At 46.4% G+C, this 21,035-nt stretch overlaps 3 protein-coding genes across 5 annotated transcripts; 2 read left to right on the forward strand and 1 right to left on the reverse strand.

Moving 5' to 3' along the window:
- Positions 1-8,506: 8,506 nt before the first annotated feature.
- On the forward strand, positions 8,507-12,228 carry LOC136492688 (EH domain-containing protein 1-like). Of its 3 annotated transcripts, XM_066488683.1 has the most exons (9): positions 8,507-8,787; positions 8,890-8,969; positions 9,455-9,523; positions 9,630-9,687; positions 9,774-9,823; positions 10,780-10,882; positions 10,969-11,018; positions 11,124-11,252; positions 11,389-12,228. In XM_066488683.1, exons 1-9 carry the CDS (start codon positions 8,703-8,705, stop codon positions 11,464-11,466), a joined length of 702 nt encoding a protein of 233 aa, XP_066344780.1. In that variant the 5' UTR covers positions 8,507-8,702; the 3' UTR covers positions 11,467-12,228. The 3 variants fall into 3 exon arrangements, 2 of the variants coding, with proteins under 2 accessions (XP_066344780.1, XP_066344782.1); XR_010768164.1 differs by lacking the exons at positions 10,969-11,018; positions 11,124-11,252; positions 11,389-12,228 and adding exons at positions 9,921-9,960; positions 10,054-10,207 and having other exon boundaries at positions 10,780-10,885; XM_066488685.1 differs by lacking the exons at positions 10,780-10,882; positions 10,969-11,018; positions 11,124-11,252; positions 11,389-12,228 and adding exons at positions 9,921-9,960; positions 10,054-10,773.
- A 400-nt stretch (positions 12,229-12,628) lies between these two features.
- LOC136492488 (uncharacterized mitochondrial protein AtMg00810-like) lies at positions 12,629-12,943 on the reverse strand. Its single transcript, XM_066488488.1, has one exon. The coding sequence runs from the start codon at positions 12,941-12,943 to the stop codon at positions 12,629-12,631; it is 315 nt and encodes a 104-aa protein (XP_066344585.1).
- Positions 12,944-14,595: 1,652 nt separating this feature from the next.
- On the forward strand, positions 14,596-18,385 carry LOC136492689 (EH domain-containing protein 2-like). Its single transcript, XM_066488686.1, has 7 exons — positions 14,596-14,973; positions 15,066-16,283; positions 16,885-16,914; positions 17,019-17,063; positions 17,342-17,476; positions 17,568-17,682; positions 18,172-18,385. The coding sequence occupies exons 1-2, from the start codon at positions 14,902-14,904 to the stop codon at positions 15,240-15,242; spliced, it is 249 nt and encodes an 82-aa protein (XP_066344783.1). The 5' UTR covers positions 14,596-14,901; the 3' UTR covers positions 15,243-16,283; positions 16,885-16,914; positions 17,019-17,063; positions 17,342-17,476; positions 17,568-17,682; positions 18,172-18,385.
- Positions 18,386-21,035: the final 2,650 nt, after the last annotated feature.

The following is a 21,035-nucleotide window of genomic DNA, read 5'->3' on the forward strand; positions in this document are numbered from 1 at the left end:
TCAGGTGTTGTATATGTCATACAACATCAACATGTATTAAGCAATTTGTTGCTCTAAAACATTTTAGTGGATATGTAATCCCACTTCTATTCAAGCCTTAGGTATCTACATACCATGCTCCCCCAGATTACTCCATCTTTTGTAATGATGGTGTATCTTCAAATTTCTAATTTTGGGTTTAATCTGCTAAAAACTCATATGGCGTGTTTAACACCGCCTTGATAACTCTGAACTCGTCCAGTATAAATACTAGCCGACTATGCTATCTTTCTATTGGAACTGTAAAAGGTCTAGGAATTTAGCTATTTCTTTACTTTAGTGGTATTGTTATTATGATTGTCTTACTCCCTCAACGATCACATTTTTATAGATCACTTTTACCTTCAATGCATAGTATGCATTGCATTATCTGAAGTATGGAAAAGTATCTTTCTTAATTAATCTTATATTTCTCCCTCTCAAAATGTGGTATGAAATTTTCTACCACAATTTCAAAACATTCAGAACTCTTGTGAATGGGGAAACTTTGATTACTTACTTCATCCACATGATTACATCATGCAAACAAAATTCGTATGGGAGTACATTTTTCTCATTACACTTCAAAACTCAACATAGTCTATTATTATCAATACTTTTGCAAGTCACACTTGCATATCATTCTTATCTTTTGGTTCACATTCAACTTTCTTTTGTTCTTAAACTCATTGAGTACTTAATGACCATGACACAATCAGACTGTACGGTCAATACTAGGATAGCATAAGAGCTATCCCAAACTTCTCTCCATATGTGGGATATTTCTTTAGAGCACATGAATCATCACATCCTCCTCCCGCCATGCGGGATAAGTACTATGCCAACTTTACCCCGCCATGTGGGTATTTTCTCAAACTTTTCCCGTCATGTGGGTACTATCACAAACTTTTACCGTCATGCGAGATAATTCCCTTAAACGGACATAAATGTCAGGATTGGCTCGTGTTCAATCATCAAATTCAGAAATAAATCCGAATATTCTTTTAACACACATGTTTAATCCAATGTTAGTCAAATTAAACATGTATATGGCTTTTACAACTCTCATAAGTGAAACTGAAAATAAATTCTTCTTCACAGAGAGTACATAAAAAATATTTCTCAATGAAGACTCTCATTGATCTATCTCTTTTCTTGGATCAATATCCTAGAATTCTTTTCTTTTGAAGCCATTCTTTAAAGATAACACATTCCCTTAAGCAATGGCATTCTTTCATACATAACTTGTCCTTAGGCATTTCATCATCTGAGTCACAAGTACCCAGCTCATTTCTCTTACTGTCTTCAAGAATGAAAGCATGGAAGTCTTTTGTCTGAAAAAAATATTCAACAATAATGCTCATTAAACTTTGAAATCTTTATATTCTATTCTATATCACCGTTGGGCAGAAATAGAATAAAACATCATTCTTCTACATTAATTCCACATCACCGTTGGGCAGAAATGGAATTAACGTATAGAAATTCAATAATCTTGAAAACATAGAACTGCTCCTCAAAATTAAATTCTTCCGTTGGTTCGAATTTAATTAGAAGACAATCAACTTCATTACAGCGAAAACTTGAAAATACATTTCTCTAGTTTAAGAGCATTCCTTGATCTTTATCTATTCTCTGAAAATTGGTCACTTTGATGCAAAATTCATCAGAGACTTAAACTTTAAACATAAAACTCATAGAATTATAATATTGTTATCATCAACGTTGGTTAGAAAATAACAATACCATAATTCAACTTTAAACTTAAACTCATAAATGAACTTAGAATATTGTTATCATTAGTGTTGGTCAGAAAATAATAATATTATAATTTATCTTAACTATAATCCGACTATTCCTCCAATTAAAATAATCCAAATTTTAATCGGAGTATAAAACAATCTTTGCAGCGGGAACTATGAACATGATTGTTGAATTTTACCCACAGGAAAATTCTCTTTTTCAATTTTCTTTAAGCCATTTATCATTTTCCAGGAAATTGCATTTTACTGGAAAATTAGAAAAAGAAATGGCTTAATTCTTTACTGCGCTGTGGCCCAACCGGCAAAACGGCCCGGCCCAACTCGGCACGCGCGCGCGCGCAGCCACCCAGGCCACAACATGGGCCTGGGCAGGCAAAGCGCCGCGGCGCGCTCGCCCGCCTGGGCCACTGAGTGGCCCGGTGACTCCTCACCGTCGGATCTTGATCGGACGGTCGTCCTTGCATTTCGCATGAACAAAACCGCCACGAGTGGCCTCCCCATGAAACCCTAAGTCCATTTGCACCCTGGCCTTCTCTCTCCATGCTCCGCTTCTCTCTCACGCACAGCAGCCGTCGCCGGAGGAGAAAATGAAGATGGCGCCACCACGGGCCCTCTTGCCGATGAGCGCGTTCCCTGTCGGGAGAGCACGCCGCTGTCAAGCGGCTCCGTGTCGGCGCCCTGTACCTATACCCGCGCGGATGCATCTCGGCGATAAACACCGGCGCGGTCCGGTCTTTCCCGCACGACGGCAGAGATTGCAGCGATGAGGTAAGCCACCGGCCTTGCTTTTCCCTTTCCCCTTCTATGTTTCTGCTAGTTTGCTCTTTTCGGTTTTGACCGATTGGGATGGGCATCGAGTTAGGGTTAGGGTTTTGGGTTAGGGATTCACCCTGTTCTTCTTCTTCCCTGAGTCTATAGCGGGTTAGGGTTCGGATCTCATCATTTTCTTAAATCCGAGCCCTCTGTTTCCATCTTCACCCAGTTAGGGTTAGGGTTAGTGAAAACCCTAATCTGTATGCTCAGATCCGAAAGGATCTAATCCGTTCTTTTCTTTTCTGTTCTTTTGATTCTCTTCCCGCGCGTCAGCGAAACAGCGGCGGGTGCTCCATCCCGCGTGAGGCGGTAGTGACGGCGGTGGGGAAACCTTCCCCGGACCGTCCAATTTCTTTAGGGTTAGGGTTCTTTAGGAGGGTAATCTAAATCGAATTCGAATCCCCTTCTTTCTTTTTCTTTCTATCACCCGATTAGGGTTTAGGGTTCGATCAACCCTTTGTATTTCTTTTCTTTCGATCCGAACCGGATCTAACTCATCTCCTTCTACACTGCTACCCCTGACATAATCCACACACTAGATCGGTGGCTTTGATACCATTGTTAGTCGCTTTGGACCATCTAGGTGTAGATCAGAGGGTGATTTCTATTCTTTTCGGGATAAATAAGTGGATGATCTTGAGACACGAACTAGAAAGGGAGACTAGAGGAAGAGAGAGAGGTGCAGAGGTATCTGACCGTCAGTCTTAGAGGAGGAGTCCGCCGTGGTTCCCATCGTGGTGCTAGTGGTGAAGTCGTAGACGTCCAGTGGTGGTGAAGAGATAGCAGTGACGTCCCGGCAGCGGTGTGGACGTCGGGTGGTGCAGGGGCGATGGTGAATATGCTGGCGGTGCTTTCCGTCGCTGGCAGTGCCTCCCTTTGGATCGAACTAGGGTTAGGACAGTGGGCTTGTTACTGTAGCAGTGAACCTCGTGTCAAGAGCTGTTTGCCCCACCTCCTCTTTATAGGCACTGTGCGACGGGGGCCCACCAGCCACTAGATGGCTGAACGTCCCCAATCAGGACACGGTCAAGGGGTCCGTCTCAACCGTTGGGTCAAGACGGATGAGATTAATTCTAACAATTAATGATCCATACAACGACGTTCAAAGAAAGGACAAGAGGTGCGAGATGAAACAAGCACCATAATAAAATAAATATATCTTTGCTCTCCTTAGATTTCGAGGACATTGGTTGAGATTGCTTAGTATCTTGATCTTTGGAGGCTCAAGGACATTGGTTCAAATTGCTTAATACCTTGATGCGCGCTGAGAGTTGACTTTCAAAACTTTCATTGATTCTATGCATGAAGTGGCTATTAGTTTTTGAGACACTTACAATTTGAAGTCTCGAATTGAGTTTTTCTCGCATCCGACACATATATAGGTGGAAAAGCTACGTCTCGCGACGTGGCCAATTATCTCCTAGCATGGTCAACTTTTGTGCAAGTTGAAAATCAATGAATTTGTTTTTGTATATTTTTTAGAGTTTTGGAGCAAGCCCAAATCTCTTAACCATATGTGTCAAGAAAGGATGGTTTAAACTGTTACAACACAGTAGACGGCGCCCCATCTGAAAATTCAAGTAAACTGCTCATAGATCCACTCCAAACACAACTAGAAAAAACTACCGACAAAAGCAGATTACATCAGAGTGAGATGAAGATTGTTCCTACTTGTTCTCTTCGTTGCCTCCATCCTAAGATTTTCCCGACTTGTAGCTTTCAATTGGCTTCTCCATTACTTGACTCCACTCATGTACCAATGGCTTGGTAGCCACAGCATTGTCTTTAGCATCTTCCTAACCTCATCTATTCTCTGTTTCATAAAAAAGAAATCTCCTCCTGCAACACAACTAGCCAATTTCGAGTCATAGAAGCCACTTTGCACGTACTTATATATCCACATCTCCATTAGTCTATCATCAACTGTTCTTCCAAACGTACACTTTAGTTGGCCACATAAATCCTCCGAAGAAAGTTAGAAGTCCCACTTGTTCTAGCTATAAGATGTTTGGCCTATTTGTATTATGCTTGAGATCAATTAAATCCTTCCACATCGTGTCTTTGTCATTTGTATATACTATCCTGTAATCCAAGACGTATAAGCTTTGCATATTTAGATTGAGAAATGAAACCGGCTCTCTTAGTGAAGGATTTCATTATACTGTTTCCAGGACAAGTTCGCTTGTCTTATAATTCGTACTTTTCAGCTTGTTTTTTCAACGGGAACAGTGTTTTTTTTTTTCTCACAACAAATCAGCTAGTATTTCGGCTTGTTTGGCAAGTTGCAGCGGTTAATATATACATGATATTGGGATCTAATGTGCCATTTGGACTATGTAGCCATTTAAATTTGATAGCCGATAAGTACGAACAACGTGAAAACACGCAGCGACGAAGCGAACTAACTTCTTGGGATTTGCATGTCAGACAATTGACATTTTCATCTAGATGTGCTAGTGGGTTCAATATTCTATTTGCGGCCAACACCACAATACACAATACAAGAATTTGCCTAAAATAACATTGTAACTTTTTCAGATACATGATTCATCCTTTTTCAGAGCTTAAAACTTCAATATTTGAGATCCGTAGCCATCAGTTGACTGCTGCTTGTAGATCCCGTCGATGATCAGCTTGTTCTTTTCTGTAGTTGTTTCAGGCAAGGTCTTTGCCTTGTTTGCATGCTCCTCATGCTCTTCCTGTGACCTTTGTTGGAATAAAAAATACCATATCTATCACAAGGCTATAGTAGTAGATAATTGAATTGGACAGCAAATAGGAACTATATGAAAACATGAAGTGAACTTGGAATCAAAATGGAGACAGTTTAACTGCAGCCGAGTATTGGCATATCACATTTGCACCTATACACTCTTGGGTCAGACTATATCGAATATACTTTCAGTCAAAATAGACATAGCTTGACTGCAGCCGAGTTCAATCTTTCAGTTCAGTGACATATACCATCAATATACTTTCAGTTTCAGTACACTGGTAAGGTCATATGAATGCAAATGCAGATAACATTCAGGCAAATGCAGATAGATTTTCATTTCAGAAAAAAAATTCAGATAGCATCCCTTTCGGTTCACTTCTTAAACATTCATGAATAAGGGCACCTAAATCATGACAATGGTGATTTTCTCCAACTCTGCATCCTGGCTTGACATCGACACTCCCCTAACAATTTACTGGCTTTATAGGCCAGCAAGCCAGCAGCAGCAACCATCACTGAAACGAACGATGCTGCCATACGCCATCAATATTCAACATTGAAGAAATTTGACGCAAAAACACATCTGATGCTCCCAACCAGCTAGCGCTCATACACATCATCTGTACTACCATCTAATAGGAAAGGAGACGACAACAGAACTTGATGCGAAGATGAGCTTACCACATATTCGCTGATTGTTCTTGTAGGGAGTGGACTGCACCACCACTGCCGCCAGATCTGGACCAAAATGCTTCAATTGGGAAGGGGAATCCTGGCTGAGGCAGCGCAGCAGCCGGTGGCCGTGGAACACGACGCCCACAAGCAGCAGCCGGCATGGAAGGAGGCGTGAGTATAGGATTGGGGAGGGAAAGATTTGGCGTGAACCAGGGAGGCGGGGGGCGGCGGCGGGAAGGAGAATGTCGCGCTTCGCAGGAAATCCGCCCGAGCGCGTTGGAATGAAACTCTCCGTGCTCAGTGGGCGTTTCATCGGATTTCATTGCCTGGGTAACGGTGCCGACTGGGTTCCATCCGCATGCTATTCTTCTCTCTCTTCGCCCTTAACTTGTCAACTCAGTAGTTTCGCTGATGTGTCATATCATTAAATAGAAATGAAACTCCTATAAAATGTCATTGAGACTGACCTTAGACATTCTTAATGGCAACTTTCAAATAGTAGCTAGATTAGACTTAAAAATAAAAAAAGAATACTGTAGCAGAGAGTTATTTGAGCTATGAGAGATTGTTTCTAAGAAATCGTGCTAGATTATCTATTTAGAAATCGCTAGCTATTTAATCTCTCCACGACAGATAATAGAAGGCCCTATTTGGCTACCTCTCCTAGAAACTTTAGGAGCTAAAATCTGGATAAAATTTGCCTAAAGAACCAAACACCCCCTCCTAAAAGCTCCTAAAAACTTTAGGAGGAGCTAAAAATTTTAGGAGCTCCACACCTCCTAAAATCTCCTAAAGTCCATCCTGGACCTGGGGTACCCCTCCCGACCGCACGCTCCCCCACGCCCCCGCACTCCCTCGCGCCGCCGGATCCGCCGCCCCCGCTCCCTCGTGTCGCCGCACGGGCCGGGCGCGGCGTCCCCGCTCCCTCGCGCCTCCGCGCGGGCCACCACCATGTCGTCCACCTCCGGCGGTCGCCCCGCCACTCGCATTCGCGCCCCCCACCACCCCGTCCTTCCGCCGGCGTTGCCGGAGGACAAGGCCCTGGTGGGTGGGCCCGGAGGCCGAGCGCCGGTGGCGGGCACCCGTAGCAGCCGTCATTTTGGCACAGGGAGGGCGGAGGCACCCGTCCGCCCCGCGCGCGCCGCGTCCTGTAGTGCCGGTGACCCTCCCCGCGGCGGGACCAACGCCGGCGGTGGCGGCTGCCATCCCTCATGGAGCCGGTGAGGGGGAGGCTTGAGCGAAGAAGCAAGAGGTCAGGGGGAGTGAGGGGGTGGCGGATCCGGGTAGCGCGGGCGTGGATCTGGCGACGGCGGCGGAGGATCGACGGCGACGTTGCCGAAAGAAGCAGCGGCGGCGGCGGAACGTGTGAGGCGTGGCTGCGGCATTTGAGGAGTGGGGAGGAGACTGGAGGGAGAAAGAGTGGCGTGCGGAGCTGAGGGAGAAAGAGAGTAGCGCCAGGGGTAACTGGGGAGGGCATCATGGTTCTTTTACCACTGCATTATTGCCTTTAGTCAGTTTTAGGACGTAGAACCAAACACTCTTTTAGAAGGCTGCTTAAAATTTTTAGGAGCTAAAGTTTTAAAGCCTGAACCAAACATGCCTGAATTCTCTTTACACTAGCTAGCCCTCGTTTAGTTGGGCCGATTCGGCGCCGGCAAAGTCAGTGTAGCACCCTGCAGAACACTGTAGCATTTCGTTTGTATTTGGTAATAATTGTCCAGTCGTTGACTAATTAGGCTCAAAACGTTTGTCTCGCAAAGTACAACCAAACTGTATAATTAGTTTTTGATTTCGTCAACATTTAGTACTCCATGCATATACTATAAATTTAATGTGACGGGAAATCTTCTTTTTACATAGTATTAAAATTTGGATTTTGAGGAACCCTCGCGATGACGGCGCAATGCAGTCTGCGCTCCGCAGCCGCCTGCCGTGGCCCCGACTCAGAGTCCCAGTTGCCTGCAACTGGCGCCTGGCGGCGGGCACCGTGGCCACACACCTCACCCGATAGGCCGGCCGATACGATGCCTGCCCGCCTGCCCGCTGACCCATCGCTATCCGAGACGCGGACGATGGCGGCCCCGCAGGCGCGAGTTCGGTGCCGCCCGTCGGCTCCCACCCACGCGCGGGGCGCGGGGCCAGAGGGACGGCGCCGCGTGGTCTCGGTCACGCACGCACTCGCAAGTCCCGCCGCCCCAGACGCGCAGGGCACCGCCTTTTGATGCGACGCGACGTGAGATCCTGCGGCTCGTGGTGGGTGAGGCCGAGGCGAGCCCCGCGGGCCCCGCCTCCGTTTGACCGCCCCCAAACGCGCCCGCGGGACCGGGTCTCGCGCGCGCGCCATCCGCGTGGGGCGTGGCGGCGCGAGCGGCTGCGCGGGAACCCGGTACAGGGACTGTTTTGGGCCGATCCTGCCCGCCCGGGCCGGATTTCCTTGGGCCAATCTTTCAAAAGTCGGGCGAGCTATGGAGGCCCAGGACGCGAGCGTGGCTGCCGGGTCAAGGCGCCACGCGGGGTCGATGGGAGGCGCCGCGTTTGCCGCGGGCTGGAGGCACCGATCCCCGTACGTTAACCCGCGGGAAGACGCTGCCCGCGCGCGCTTCTGCGGTGGTGGCATTCCTCGAGGCGCTAGTTGCCTGCCCCTCCCCGTCGTCCTCCCTCTCCTCGTCTCCTCCCCAGACTCCGGCAGGGAGGGAGGTGAACGGGCCGGGAGAGAGATGGGGCAGGACTCGTCGCCCAAGAAGTGGAGCCTCAAGGAGCAGCGCGCCACCTACCTCCAGTGGTTCGCCGTCGCCGACGAAGGTTTGCTTCCACGGCGACTCATCCTTTTCCATCTCGCGGATGAATGGATGTTACTGAATTTTATTTTGATTGCGCCGGTGCTGCTACGCGAACGGATCAAAGACGGAGATGGCCGCCTGACGGGGAAAGATGAGCTTAGGTTCTTCGCCATGTCCAATCTCTCCAAGCCCGAGCTCAAGCAGGTGAGTCAACGTGTTCGTTCTAACCAGAAACGATCTGCGATAATGCATGCATGCATTGGCAAACGCCATTTCTCGCATTATATGCAGGAACAAGTGATAATGCATGCATGTAAATATTTGTGTAATTTATGTGTTTGGGCAATTTTGCTTATAACCCCGCTATTGTTTTTATTTCAAGCAATCAAGTATTATCTTTTCATGCGGGTGCGGATCCATACTCGTTTGGATGAAAATGAGACCCAAACATAGATTAAGAAGCAGAATGACACACTTTCTGAGTTAAGTGACCGGGATAACACACCCCTGCAAGTTTAAGGACCGGCCATGAACTTTACTCTTTAGCAGGGTTACAGCTAGTTTTCATACGCAGCGCTAGCACATGTTTTCTCCATTTTTTTTCTCTTGGATTGGATTCTCAGTCTCCAAAATGCTTCTTTTTCAAACCGATGTCAGATGTCACCAAAATGTTTCTTTTGCATCTTCAGGTTTGGGCGATCGCTGATTCCAAACAGCAGGGATATCTTGGATTCTACGAGTTTATGACTGCCATGCAGGTTTGTAAACTATACACGGATACAGGTTCTTCTTCAGTCTGATCTCTGCGTATATGGGCTTGTTTTTTTTTTCTTTTTGTACATTAAACCGGATACCAATGTGCAGCTGGTTTCTCTCGCACAAGCAGGGAATGAAATCAGTCATGACACCCTTTCAAGTGCAGGTAAAGCACATTCAAAGGAGATTTAATTGGTAAAGATATTTGTTTGACGAAAAAAAAAACCCGCTGAATGTTTTCATCTACTTCAGATCTCGAGAGGTTGCAGCCCCCCACAATGGAAGGTCTGGCTAAAAAACTAGTATGTCACGGTATCTTTTCCTTAGCTTGAATCAAAATGCAGAATAGCATACAACCTTAGTTATCTCTCCTCTGTTTTTCCTTTATGATTCTCGAAGAAAAAGAACTCTGGGAGTAAGGGCGAGTCTGCTATTGTTGGTTAGTGCTGTTACCTTCAAACCTAATGGAAGAGCTAACGCTTTTGTCTGTTGAGTTTCTGAAACCTGACTGATATGCTTGCGCATTATGCAGCATGTCATCCATCAGAATCACCGATACCTGCCATCAGTTCTCTCTATGGGCTAATCATCACCCCTCTATTTTACAATATACCAGTTACAATATAACCTGACTCAAAGTTAATTTTACAATATACCAGTTCCATGACTTTGTGTCTCCCTTGCTGGTAATCATCACCCCTCTATTTTCTCTACAGTTTTATTTGTTTTACAGCAAAGGTACATTTGTTGTCAAGTATTGTGTCTCCCTTGCTCTTTAGATCTTATAAACCCAAAGACATAGTCCATGGTAAAATTTTAATAAGATCCTAATAATTCAAAAAACACATGAACTCTCTTGGTATGTGTAATGCCAAAGGATAGAATCTTTCTGCACAGCAATGTATCTCTATCATGTTATTGATTTTTTAACAGTTTTTTTTTAATTCCTCTGATACTCTGGCTTCACTGAACACACATTGGGCCTTATTGGGCCGGCTAGGCTTGGTCAAGCTCCCTGCTGTGGATTGAGCTTAGTCAGGCTGCTGTCCCTTTAGGCCCATAGTATTTTTTTTAACAGCTTGTTAAAAGCATTTGTAAATTATTCATTGCTCATTTCTACAACTTTAGTAAAAGTGTCGTATTGTAAAAATAATATGTGATATTTGTTCTGTTCTACAATTTATAGAGGTTTCTGCATCATACTTCTTTAATAAGATATCATATTTGTAGACTAGCAGTGACCTTTTTCCTCGAACAGACTAGCAGTGATTTTGATGCAAAGCCAATGGTCATGCTGTTGGGTCAATACTCCACCGGGAAAACAACATTCATAAAGCATTTACTAAAGACAAGTTATCCAGGTGAGCAAGATGGATTACCCATTGTTTTTGTATCACATCATTTCTTTGAATAAATTTTATCAATATATGCAATAATCCTTGTGCAGGTGCTCATATTGGACCAGAACCTACAACAGACAGATTTGTTGTCATCACTGTAAGTTCTCTTGGACTCCTATCATCCTTTGAATCATTCAGTAATCAGTATGTATCTTCTCCATGCATCCTGTCATTCCTATGATACCTGCTTCCACCACCGCAGTCTGGACCGGATGAAAGATGCATTCCTGGAAACACCATTGCCGTTCAAGCTGACATGCCATACAGTGGCCTGTCATCTTTCGGAACAGCATTTTTATCAATGTTTGAATGTTCTCAGATGCCACATCCAGTATGATCCTTATCTTGCACTGAATATCTACATCCACCTTGTTGTGCTATTGTTGTGGGAGAAATTAACATTACCGGTTTCTTTGTGAAGTTATTAGAGTATGTAACCTTCGTGGATACTCCTGGAGTTTTATCAGGGGAGAAGCAGCGGACGCAGCGTAGCTAATATTTCCCTGGAGTTACATCTGTTGGCCCCGGATCTTCCACACAGGTGATCCGACCACTCACTGACGTTGCCGATCACACACTATGGCTAGAGGTAGAAGAACAAGCACCAACGTTGGCCGGAGCTCTGCAGAGGAGATGGTAAAACTGAACTCGTTCACTTTACTGAGTTACAGTGCGAAGCTATATATACAACTCTACCCATCTAATCCTAGTACACAGATATGTCAGGCTGCCATGCTGCTACAGTGACTAGATGTGACAGCAGGACCGATCATCTTCTTTAGCTTTGTGAACCGAAGACGGCCGAGCGGACGTTGGCCGGAGCTCTGCAGAGGAGATGGCAAAACTGAACTCGTTCACTTTACTGAGTTACAGTGCGAAGCTATATATACAACTCTACCCATCTAATCCTAGTACACAGATATGTCAGGCTGCCATGCTGCTACAGTGACTAGATGTGACAGCAGGACCGATCATCTTCTTTAGCTCCGTGAACCGAAGACGGCCGAGCGGACGTCGGCCGGAGCTCTGCAGAGGAGATGGCAAAACCGAACTCGTTCACTTTACTGAGTTACAGTGCGAAGCTATATATACAACTCTACCCATATAATCCTAGTACACAGATATGTCAGGCTGCCATGCTGCTACAATGACTAGATGTGACAGCAGGACCGATCATCTTCTTTAGCTCCGTGAACCGAAGACGGCCGAGCGGCTTGGTGAGGACGTCCGCGAGCTACCGACCAGTTTCAACGAACTTGATGACGATCTGCCCTCCATCGACACAATCCCTGAGGAAGTGAAACTTGACGTCGATGTGCTTGCTTCGGTTGTGGAGAACCGGATTCTTCACGAGGGCGATGGCGGACAGGTTGTCCACCATCAGTGCTGGTGGTGAGCTTTCACACTGGTCAACTCGCCCAACAGCCTGCGCAGCTACACAGCTTGGCACGCCACTGTGGCCGCCGCCACGTCCTCTGCCTTACACGTGGACAGCGCCACTACCTTCTGGTTCAACGACAACCTTGAGATTGGAGCCGACCCGAGGAAGACGAGTACGTCAGAGGTGCTTCGCCATCCGTCGATGTCCCCCGTCATATCTGCATCGCTGAACACAGTGAGCTGCAGCCCACTTCCGTCGGTCTTGGGAAAGACGATCACCTAATCCACCGTTCTCTTGACGTAGCACAGCAGCCGCTTTACCGCAGCTTAGTGATCATCTCGGGGATCCTCCATCAAGTGGCTGACGTAGCCCACGGTGAACATAACGTCTGGCCTCGTGTGGACTAGGTAGCGCAGACCGTCGACGATGCTCCGGTAGAGTGTTGCATCTACCTTCGCCGCGGTACTGGCCTTCGTCAGCTTTAGCCGCACCTGCATTGGAGTCACGCACGGCTTGCACTCAGCCATGCCGCTCCGCTCCAACAATTTTGAGGTGTACGCGCTCTGACCGAGCGTGAGCACCTCCTTCCCCTGTGTCACCTCGATGCCGATGTAGTAGGAGAGTGTGCCCCGATCGCTCATTCAAAAACGAGTCGTCATCTCGTGCTTGAAACTATTGATGTCCTCCGCACACGCGTCGGTGACGATCAAGTCATCCACATACACGCATATAGAGCACCTCTTTCCCCGTCGCCGTGTGTAGAGTGTGTGCTCGGTTGCGCACCGCGTGAACCTAAGCTCGCCCAGCGTGGCGTCAAGCTTGGTGTACCACGCTCACGGAGCCTACCGCAGCCCATAGAGCGCCTTGCGCAGTCGGAGCACCCTGTGCTCTGCTCCCATGACGGCGAAATACGGAGGTTGCCTGACGAAAACCGTTTCCACCAGCTCGCCGTTGAGGAAGGCTGATTTTACGTCTAGGTGATTGACGCGCCAGTCCTTCGTTGCTGCCAAAGCCAGCAGCAGTCGGATTGACTCCATGCGCGCTACCGGCGTAAAGACTTACTTAAAGTCGATGTCGTCGCGCTGGACAAAGCCTCGGGCGACGAGACGTGCCTTGTGCTTGACAATGACGCCGCGCTCGTCCCGCTTGACCTTATACACCCACTTCAGGTCGATCGGACGGCATCCTGGAGGTGGATCGACGAGCTCTCAAGTCTCGTTTTTCTCGATCGCCTTCATCTCCTCCAGCATCGCGCTCCTCCAGCTGTCGTCCATCTCTAAACCGCCCGTCATCGCCAGCGGTTAGTCCGGCGACGGCGCTTGTACGGCTCTGATACCACTTGTTGTCCCCTGGATCTTTCACACGGGTGAGCCGACCGCTCACCGGTGTTACCGACCACACACTATGGCTAGAGGTAGAAGAAAGGAGGGAGAACAGAGCCGAGCACTCACAGCACAAGCACAAGTGTTGGTCGAAGCTCTGCAGAGAGATGACAAAACTGAATTCGCTCACTTTACTGAGTTGCAGTGCGAAGCTATATATACAACTTTACCCATCTAATCCTAATGCACAACTATAATATTACAGTGACTACATGTGACAGCAGGCCTGACTTTGACGTCTATCCCTTCTGTGACTACAAAGCGATAGGAAAGCCTTTCGACGACTGACCCTACTGCGGCTACGGTGTAGCAGCATGGGCGTCTGGCCCTTGTGAGCGTTCAGACACACAGGAAAACAGCATATTACTTTACGGTTTGCAGCCAAGTGTGATCTTATTCTTCTCCTGTTTGATCCACATAAACTCGACATCAGCGATGAGTTCAAGCGTGTGATCGGGTCACTCCGTGGGCATGATGACAAAATACGTATAGTTCTCAACAAGGCAGACCAAGTTGATGCACAACAGGCGAGTATTCCTGCTTATCGCCGTAATGCCCTTTTCTCTATCGCTCAACAGAGTCAGCATATTCCATCTTCTTGCTCCTATGATGTATACTCCTGAAATATGCAACACCAGCAACATATCTTATCTTATCTTTTGAACCTTGATATCTCAACAGCTTAACCCTTCTGACATTTAAAAAAAAAACCCTTCTAAGCAGTTTTAAGTTTTCTGACGTGAAAAGAAAAAATATTTTTCAGCCGATGAGAGTGTAAGGAGCACTGCTATGGTCGCTCGGGAAAGTCCTGAACACACCAGAAGTCATGCGTGTCTGTCGATCAGATATTTCCATGGCTGCATCAGCTTCAGTGAAATAAAATACTGAACTAATTGCCTCCTCTTCTAGTTCATTCAACGACAAGCCGATCAGGGAGATAGCGGCTGGCCCACTGGGCATGGAGCTATTCCAGAAAGAACAAGATGACTTGCTCTCGGACCTCAACGACATCCCCAAGAAGGCCTGCGATCGTCGGGTGAGAACACATCGCCATATATATTCAGTAAACTATTTTGCCATTTTGATTTAACCGGTTCTAACTTCTAAGCACCCGTGATGGATCTTTGGACATTTGGGGACGTCAAATCAACGAGTTTGTGAAGCGCGCTCGGGCCGCCAAAGTCCACGCGCACATAATCAGCCATCTGAAGAAAGAGATGCCTGCACTGATGGGCAAGGCCAAGGCTCAGCAGAAGCTGCTCGACGGCCTGGATGAACACTTCGCAAAGGTTGTAGCTCATCCCATTGCACTCACATGTATATCCCATCCATATAATTCTGTCTCTGAATCCGAATCCGAACTGCCCTTGTACAAGTCTAGAAGGAGCTGCTCCTGCCGCCAGGCGACTTCCCCAGCGTGGAGTACAGGGAGCTTCTGAGCGCCTACAACTTCGACAGGTTAGAGAAGCTGAGGCCCAAGATGGTTCAGGGCGTGGATGACATGCTGGCCTACGACATCCCGGACCTCCTTAAGAAGTTCAGGAACCCCTACGACTGAAGGAGGAATTCATTCTCTTGCCTCTTGGAGTCTTGGGGGGCGGCAGAGCTGCAGCAGCCGGCCATGGCGACGAACAGATGAGATGGTTCATCTGATCAGGGAAGAGGCCGCGCTTTTTCACGAGTCCATCTCGCTCCTGGATGCTCAAGACTGCCCGTGTAAATTCGCTGCTGCTGTAACCAACCGGTGATTTGGAAAAGCTCAAGCTTTTCTGCGCGTGTAGGTGTGTTGGTGGAACTTGGGCCTCCAAGATCTCACCTATCTGCACTGGACTGGCCGGCTGGGCCCAGCGCCCACCATCGTGTTTCCGCCGTTGCGTCGCCTAATAATGCACTGGTTCTAAATTTTTTATAACTACCCCATAATTTGTCCCCCAATGCCACAGTCATGATCTCTCCTACCTGCAAAAAAAAAAAAAATGCACCCAGAAACAGACCACCTTTAAAACGAAAGGACGAGATTTACCCTAATCTAAACTTTCTCTCACTCACTCAGATCCAACGGCGAATGTTCTTTGGACCAAACCTTCGTCACTCATCCTCACCCCGCGCGCGACTCCCCTCTCCCCAGACGGCCACGGTTCGATTCCTAGGTGCCTCCTCTTTTTCCCGAAAAAAACATCAACGCTCCTCTCGCGACTCCTTCGGTCCTTCCTCTTCGCCGGCGGCGGCACCTCCCTCTCCACCCACAGCATCCCTCTCCGGCCGGCACCTCCCTCTCGACTCCGGCCGGCACCGCGCGCCCCTCTCTCCGTCCTCGGCAAGCACCTCCGTCTCCTTCTCCCAGTCCGGCGGACGGCTAGGGTTTTGGCCGGCGGCGGCCGCGCCCGGCGCAGCTCCCCTGCCGGCCGCGCCTCCGTCTCCCTCGCCAACATCGTCCGGCCCCTCTCTACCTCCCCGAACAAAGCCTCCCTTTCCTGCTCTCGGTCCGCCTAGCGGCGGCGCCATCAGGCGCGGGCGCCCTGTCCGGCCACGCCTGATTCCAGTGTGGCAACCCTTCCGGCCCTCCCAGCGGCGGCGCCCTCGGCCAACTGCAACCTAGGTAGCATCATCTCCTCCCCCTCCATCTCTCTCTCTGTCTGGTCTTCTTCCCCCTTCTCTCTTAATTTTCTCGGGTTTTTTCTTTGAGGTTATCCTGCAAATTTGAGAGTGTGTAAGTATACATACGATGCACCTCCAGAGTATAGGATGTTTACTTGATCTACAATTATTTTCTTGTTAAAAAGGGGGCATTGTTTGTATGCTTAGTGTTTTCTGCCAATTTAAAAAATTGCTCTCATGTATTCAATGTTTCACTGCTCTGTAAATCTGAAGGGACGTTTGTTCTCTTTTTACATAATACTGTAGTCTACTAAGGAAGTAGGAGTATTTTTATCTCGCATGTGAAGATGTATTTTACCCCATATTTTGCTGCTCAACAAGGTAGGTGTCTAGAAAAAACTGCAATGGCAGTTTTAACATGCTGGTATGCCTTCACCATCAGTTTTCACATCAACATATATGGTACCTTGCAGACCTTTTTTTTTTCTTCATTAGCTGAACACCAGCAGATTGAAAGAAAATCTGTTTCTAAAACATGTGTCAAAACATATATGGTACCTTGTCCAGAATAATTTCTGATATTGGTTGTTTTGTTGATGCAGATGGAGCACTAGGAAAGACGTGTGACAAACGTACGAGCTTAATCTAACTAATGATTCTGTATTATGAATTTTTTTGGAGCATGTGGTTCTTTTTAATTCTTTCCCTCATCCACTATTTTATTGGCTGATTGTAGAATAAGATGATGGAAGATGAGAACAAATTGCTGGCCTTTAAACTTGTAAGTGTCCTTGCAGGATTGCATATCTCCAATTGTTCTTTTATGGAGAGGAGAAACAGCTTCTAATTAATAGTGTGTATGCATGAATTAAGCCTACTAAATTCGATTGTTTCAGTCGGGGGTAGATGTGTACACCCATGTCCTTTACTGGGTCTGCCCCTGGTTCCACGGCCATGAAAGGCTACTGTCATGTAAAGATAATTTTGCGAATCATTTGAAGTTTCGACTGCTTGTACCATACTTTTCTTGAGATTTATTTATGGAGCTAACCTTGTCAGATGGATTATACGATACTTGGGATAGATGAAGTTAACTGCCATTCAGCCAGGACATACGAAATATGTTCTGTCTGTCAATGTTCCAAAGGAGAACCTTGCCTCTGATTCAGTTAGGCCACCATGCATTTTAGGAAGGTACTGTGGTCCGTTGGTAAGATTTGTTTTTTTCATCAGAAATACATCAGTTCGTGTTATTTGCCTCTGATGATCTGATCCAATATTCCAGAATCTATCAATCTGTGAGACGAAGGGCGGGCCTAGTGCAAGCGGTAGAGTCTTACCGCCTGTGATCGGAAGGTCCTGGATTTGAGTCGCGGTCTCCTCGCATTGCACGGGCGAGGGTAAGGCTTGCCACTGACACCCTTCCTCAGACCCCACACAGAGTAGGAGCTTTCTGTACTGGGTATCAATCTGTGAGACCAAGTGTTCCAGAGATGAACTGACCTATTAATTTTAGGCAATCTGTGGGACAAATGGGCAAGAGGTGCCTTTGGGCGATGATGCATAACGTACCTGTGAAATAAAATGTCATCAATCTTTTTGCCTTTTGCCTCAATGTGTCCGAATATTTTCCAGTTTTACATGTATGCTACTTATGATGAGAACACACATAGCTCATTGGTTTCTCTTGCTAGAATGCAAGAAAGTACTGGCATCACATCCTCACTTTCGAAAACTTACAGTGTAACTGACGATCTGTTGGGCTTGAGTTTATCTGTTAGAAGGGAGATGACTATAAATATTTAAATATATGCCTCCGATATGATGTAATAACTAAGACATGGCCTAATCATTGATGCTCATGTAATAACTCTATTGTTCTTTTGTAGGTTGGGAGTTTTCTTGCAACAGCTGAATATGACTAGGAGCTTCGATAAGATTATGTGTGGGGGGTTATGTATCAGAGATGTATCGATGTGTGATTTTCACTTGTACGAATGGAAGATCAGTGAAGCGCATTTGATACATGTATGGACCGGCAACAGTTCATTGTGTTCTAAAAATTTTCATTGGGATATACAAATCTGTGGCCCACTTAGATTACGTTGAGCTGCTGCTGATCTTCTGAATGTATAAGATTGCCGTATGACACACGTGTCTGCACTGATTTGTAGTCATTAGGGTTCCTAGCCGTTTTTCAATTTTGCTTGATTACTAAAATATACATCTTCTTTTGGTAGTTTGTGAAACATTTTTTTGTCTACAGCAAGGTATGCTCTTTTTTGGGGTCTTTGAAGAAATTTGTCAATTTTCACTATAAAGGAATTTTCGATCATATGTTTATTTACATCGTGGATGTTGAGTGGTAAGTGGTAACTTGCTAAGTTGTAAATGCTAAATCTTATGCAGCAAACTGTGTCTTTTGGTTGTTTTAATTTGCATGTTTGAATGTTACCGTGGCGTTAGCATGGGCACTGTATTAGTACAAGTAGGTTCCCACTGAATTCCGTCACAACTACCATGTTTGGCGATTGCATGCTAGAATGCTACCCTGGGTTTCTGGCAATCCCTGCATTATCTTGCACTAACTTGCCTTCCTTTTAACCATTTTTATGGAGCGCGCCTAATCATCTCCCCATGGTTCGTGGACACAGCTTGACCATATCTCTCTCGCCACCGGTACCATTGCTTGAGCGCACCTCCCAGCAAAGCCGGCCCGCGTCTCCCTTACCACCTACCCTCATTGTGCTGCTAGTCCTCCCCGCGGGCCTCCTTCGTGGCCTCCTCGTGCGCCTGTCCACCTAAAACTGTGGCCCGCCCATCCCCGTACCAGCTAGGCATACATCCCCGCGCTGCTAAACTTGGTGCCCCTGGCATGTACATGTTTATAAAGATCAAAACACCCCTCATTAATGCTAACTTGGTGCCCCTGGCATTTGGCGCCAACGGTGCCGCGCTGCTGGCTCCCGCTAGCGCCGCTGCCTCCCGCGTGCGGCCTTGGCGCCAAATGCACGCCTGGCTTGCTGCTCTGCTTGGCTGCTCTGCTACATGCTTGGCTGCTCTGCTTGGCTGCACGCTAGCGCCATTCCGGGCAGCTCTGCTTGACTGCTATGGTAGTTGTTTGTCGCAATGTACATTCTCACAAATAATGTTCAAATGGTTTACAAAAAACTTCATTATTACAAACCATGGCTCTGCTATGACCTTGCAAACAAACCATTCGCTATCCAATCACGAAATTGATTCATGTTTTCATCTTCGTCTCCAAAACGTGTGGTGCCTCTAGTTGCTTGAGTTGAAGTTCATTCCTCTATTGGTATATAGTTTTCATCTTGATCACACAAGTCAAAGAGGTCATCCATCATACCACTCTGTCTAATGAAATTGTCCAGTGCCATGCATGCTATTATTATTTTGCTTTGCTTTTGCCATGGGAAAACTAGGCAAATCCAATAAAATTCTCCACTTCATCTTTAGGACTCCAAAAGACCTCTCTATAACATTTCTAAGTGAAGAATGTGTGTAATTGAACAGCTTTTTTACCTCTAGGTGCAGGCCCTTCTCTCCATTCGGGGACATGGTATTTTGTACCTCTGTACGGTGCAAGAAAACCCGGTCGATTTGGGTACCCCGAGTCAACAAGATAAAATTTGTCTACACAACACAATACTTGTGTAAGTAACATGACAAATACTATGACAAAGACAATGAAGAAATGTAAAAGCCCATACATACCTACAGGTGGATGTGGAAACTTGTCACCAAATTTCTCAAGTGCATCATTGAACACCCTCATATCATGAACTGATCCTGGCCATCCAGCTAGAACAAAAGTAAATCGCATATCAAAGTCACATACGGCTAACACATTCTGCGTGATGATTCATTTCCTTCTTGTGTACTGGACTACCTTCTTAGTTGGCACAGTGACAGGTACATGTGTCCCATCAATAGCTCCAATGCATTTATCAAAGTACGGAGCAAACCGAGGAGATTGTAACCTTCTATGAATAGTTGAAAATTGTGGATCCTTTGGCCTAATGATATCAATTGCTAGCTTCATCACACTAGACAGTACCTTATCAAACTTGTTGCTACATGTCCCTAGTGACCTTTCAAATCTATTATCAGCTTGTCTCATGGACTGAGGGGCACCACACATCCACAAAAACATTGCTAGAGCCTCTATAGGAGTCATTTTTGGAGTGGACTGCAGACCATATCTCTTAACTAGCAAAGTATGAAGGCTATAAAAAACATCGCTGTGCATCCTAAACATGTTATAGCATTATGTCCTACGTCCTAGGGTTCTCATAGTCCACTAATATATAGTTTCAAGTGGGACTCTATAACCAGCCTTGTTCATGAACTTGTCACAGTGGTACATACCTAGCAACAGCACAACAGTAGCGATCCTTCTCCTCTTCTGCTGACGCCTAGCAGCATGCATCATCAAACCTGCTTCCTCATCATCAGTGCAGTCCCCTTTGAAAGCATTTAGGTCCCTAGTTTGGTTTCGGTGATTAATGATAATACGTAATTACTATGACTAACGTGTGTTTTGCAGAGGCAATTAAGTTAGGTCATGGTAATGGAGATTGATTGAGCAATCATGGTTGTCATGCTCCTACGATGGAAATCGTTTTGGTTTTCAAAGGATGGATGACAAGGTTAAGGATGAACTAGTTCTAAGTGTTGTTTGGAGTTGGAGAGACACTTAGAGTAGTTTAGGACTTTGTTTTTCCTTTGGTTG

Source organism: Miscanthus floridulus, chromosome 11 (assembly GCF_019320115.1).
Source record: "Miscanthus floridulus cultivar M001 chromosome 11, ASM1932011v1, whole genome shotgun sequence".
In the NCBI taxonomy this organism is placed as follows: Eukaryota; Viridiplantae; Streptophyta; class Magnoliopsida; order Poales; family Poaceae; genus Miscanthus; species Miscanthus floridulus.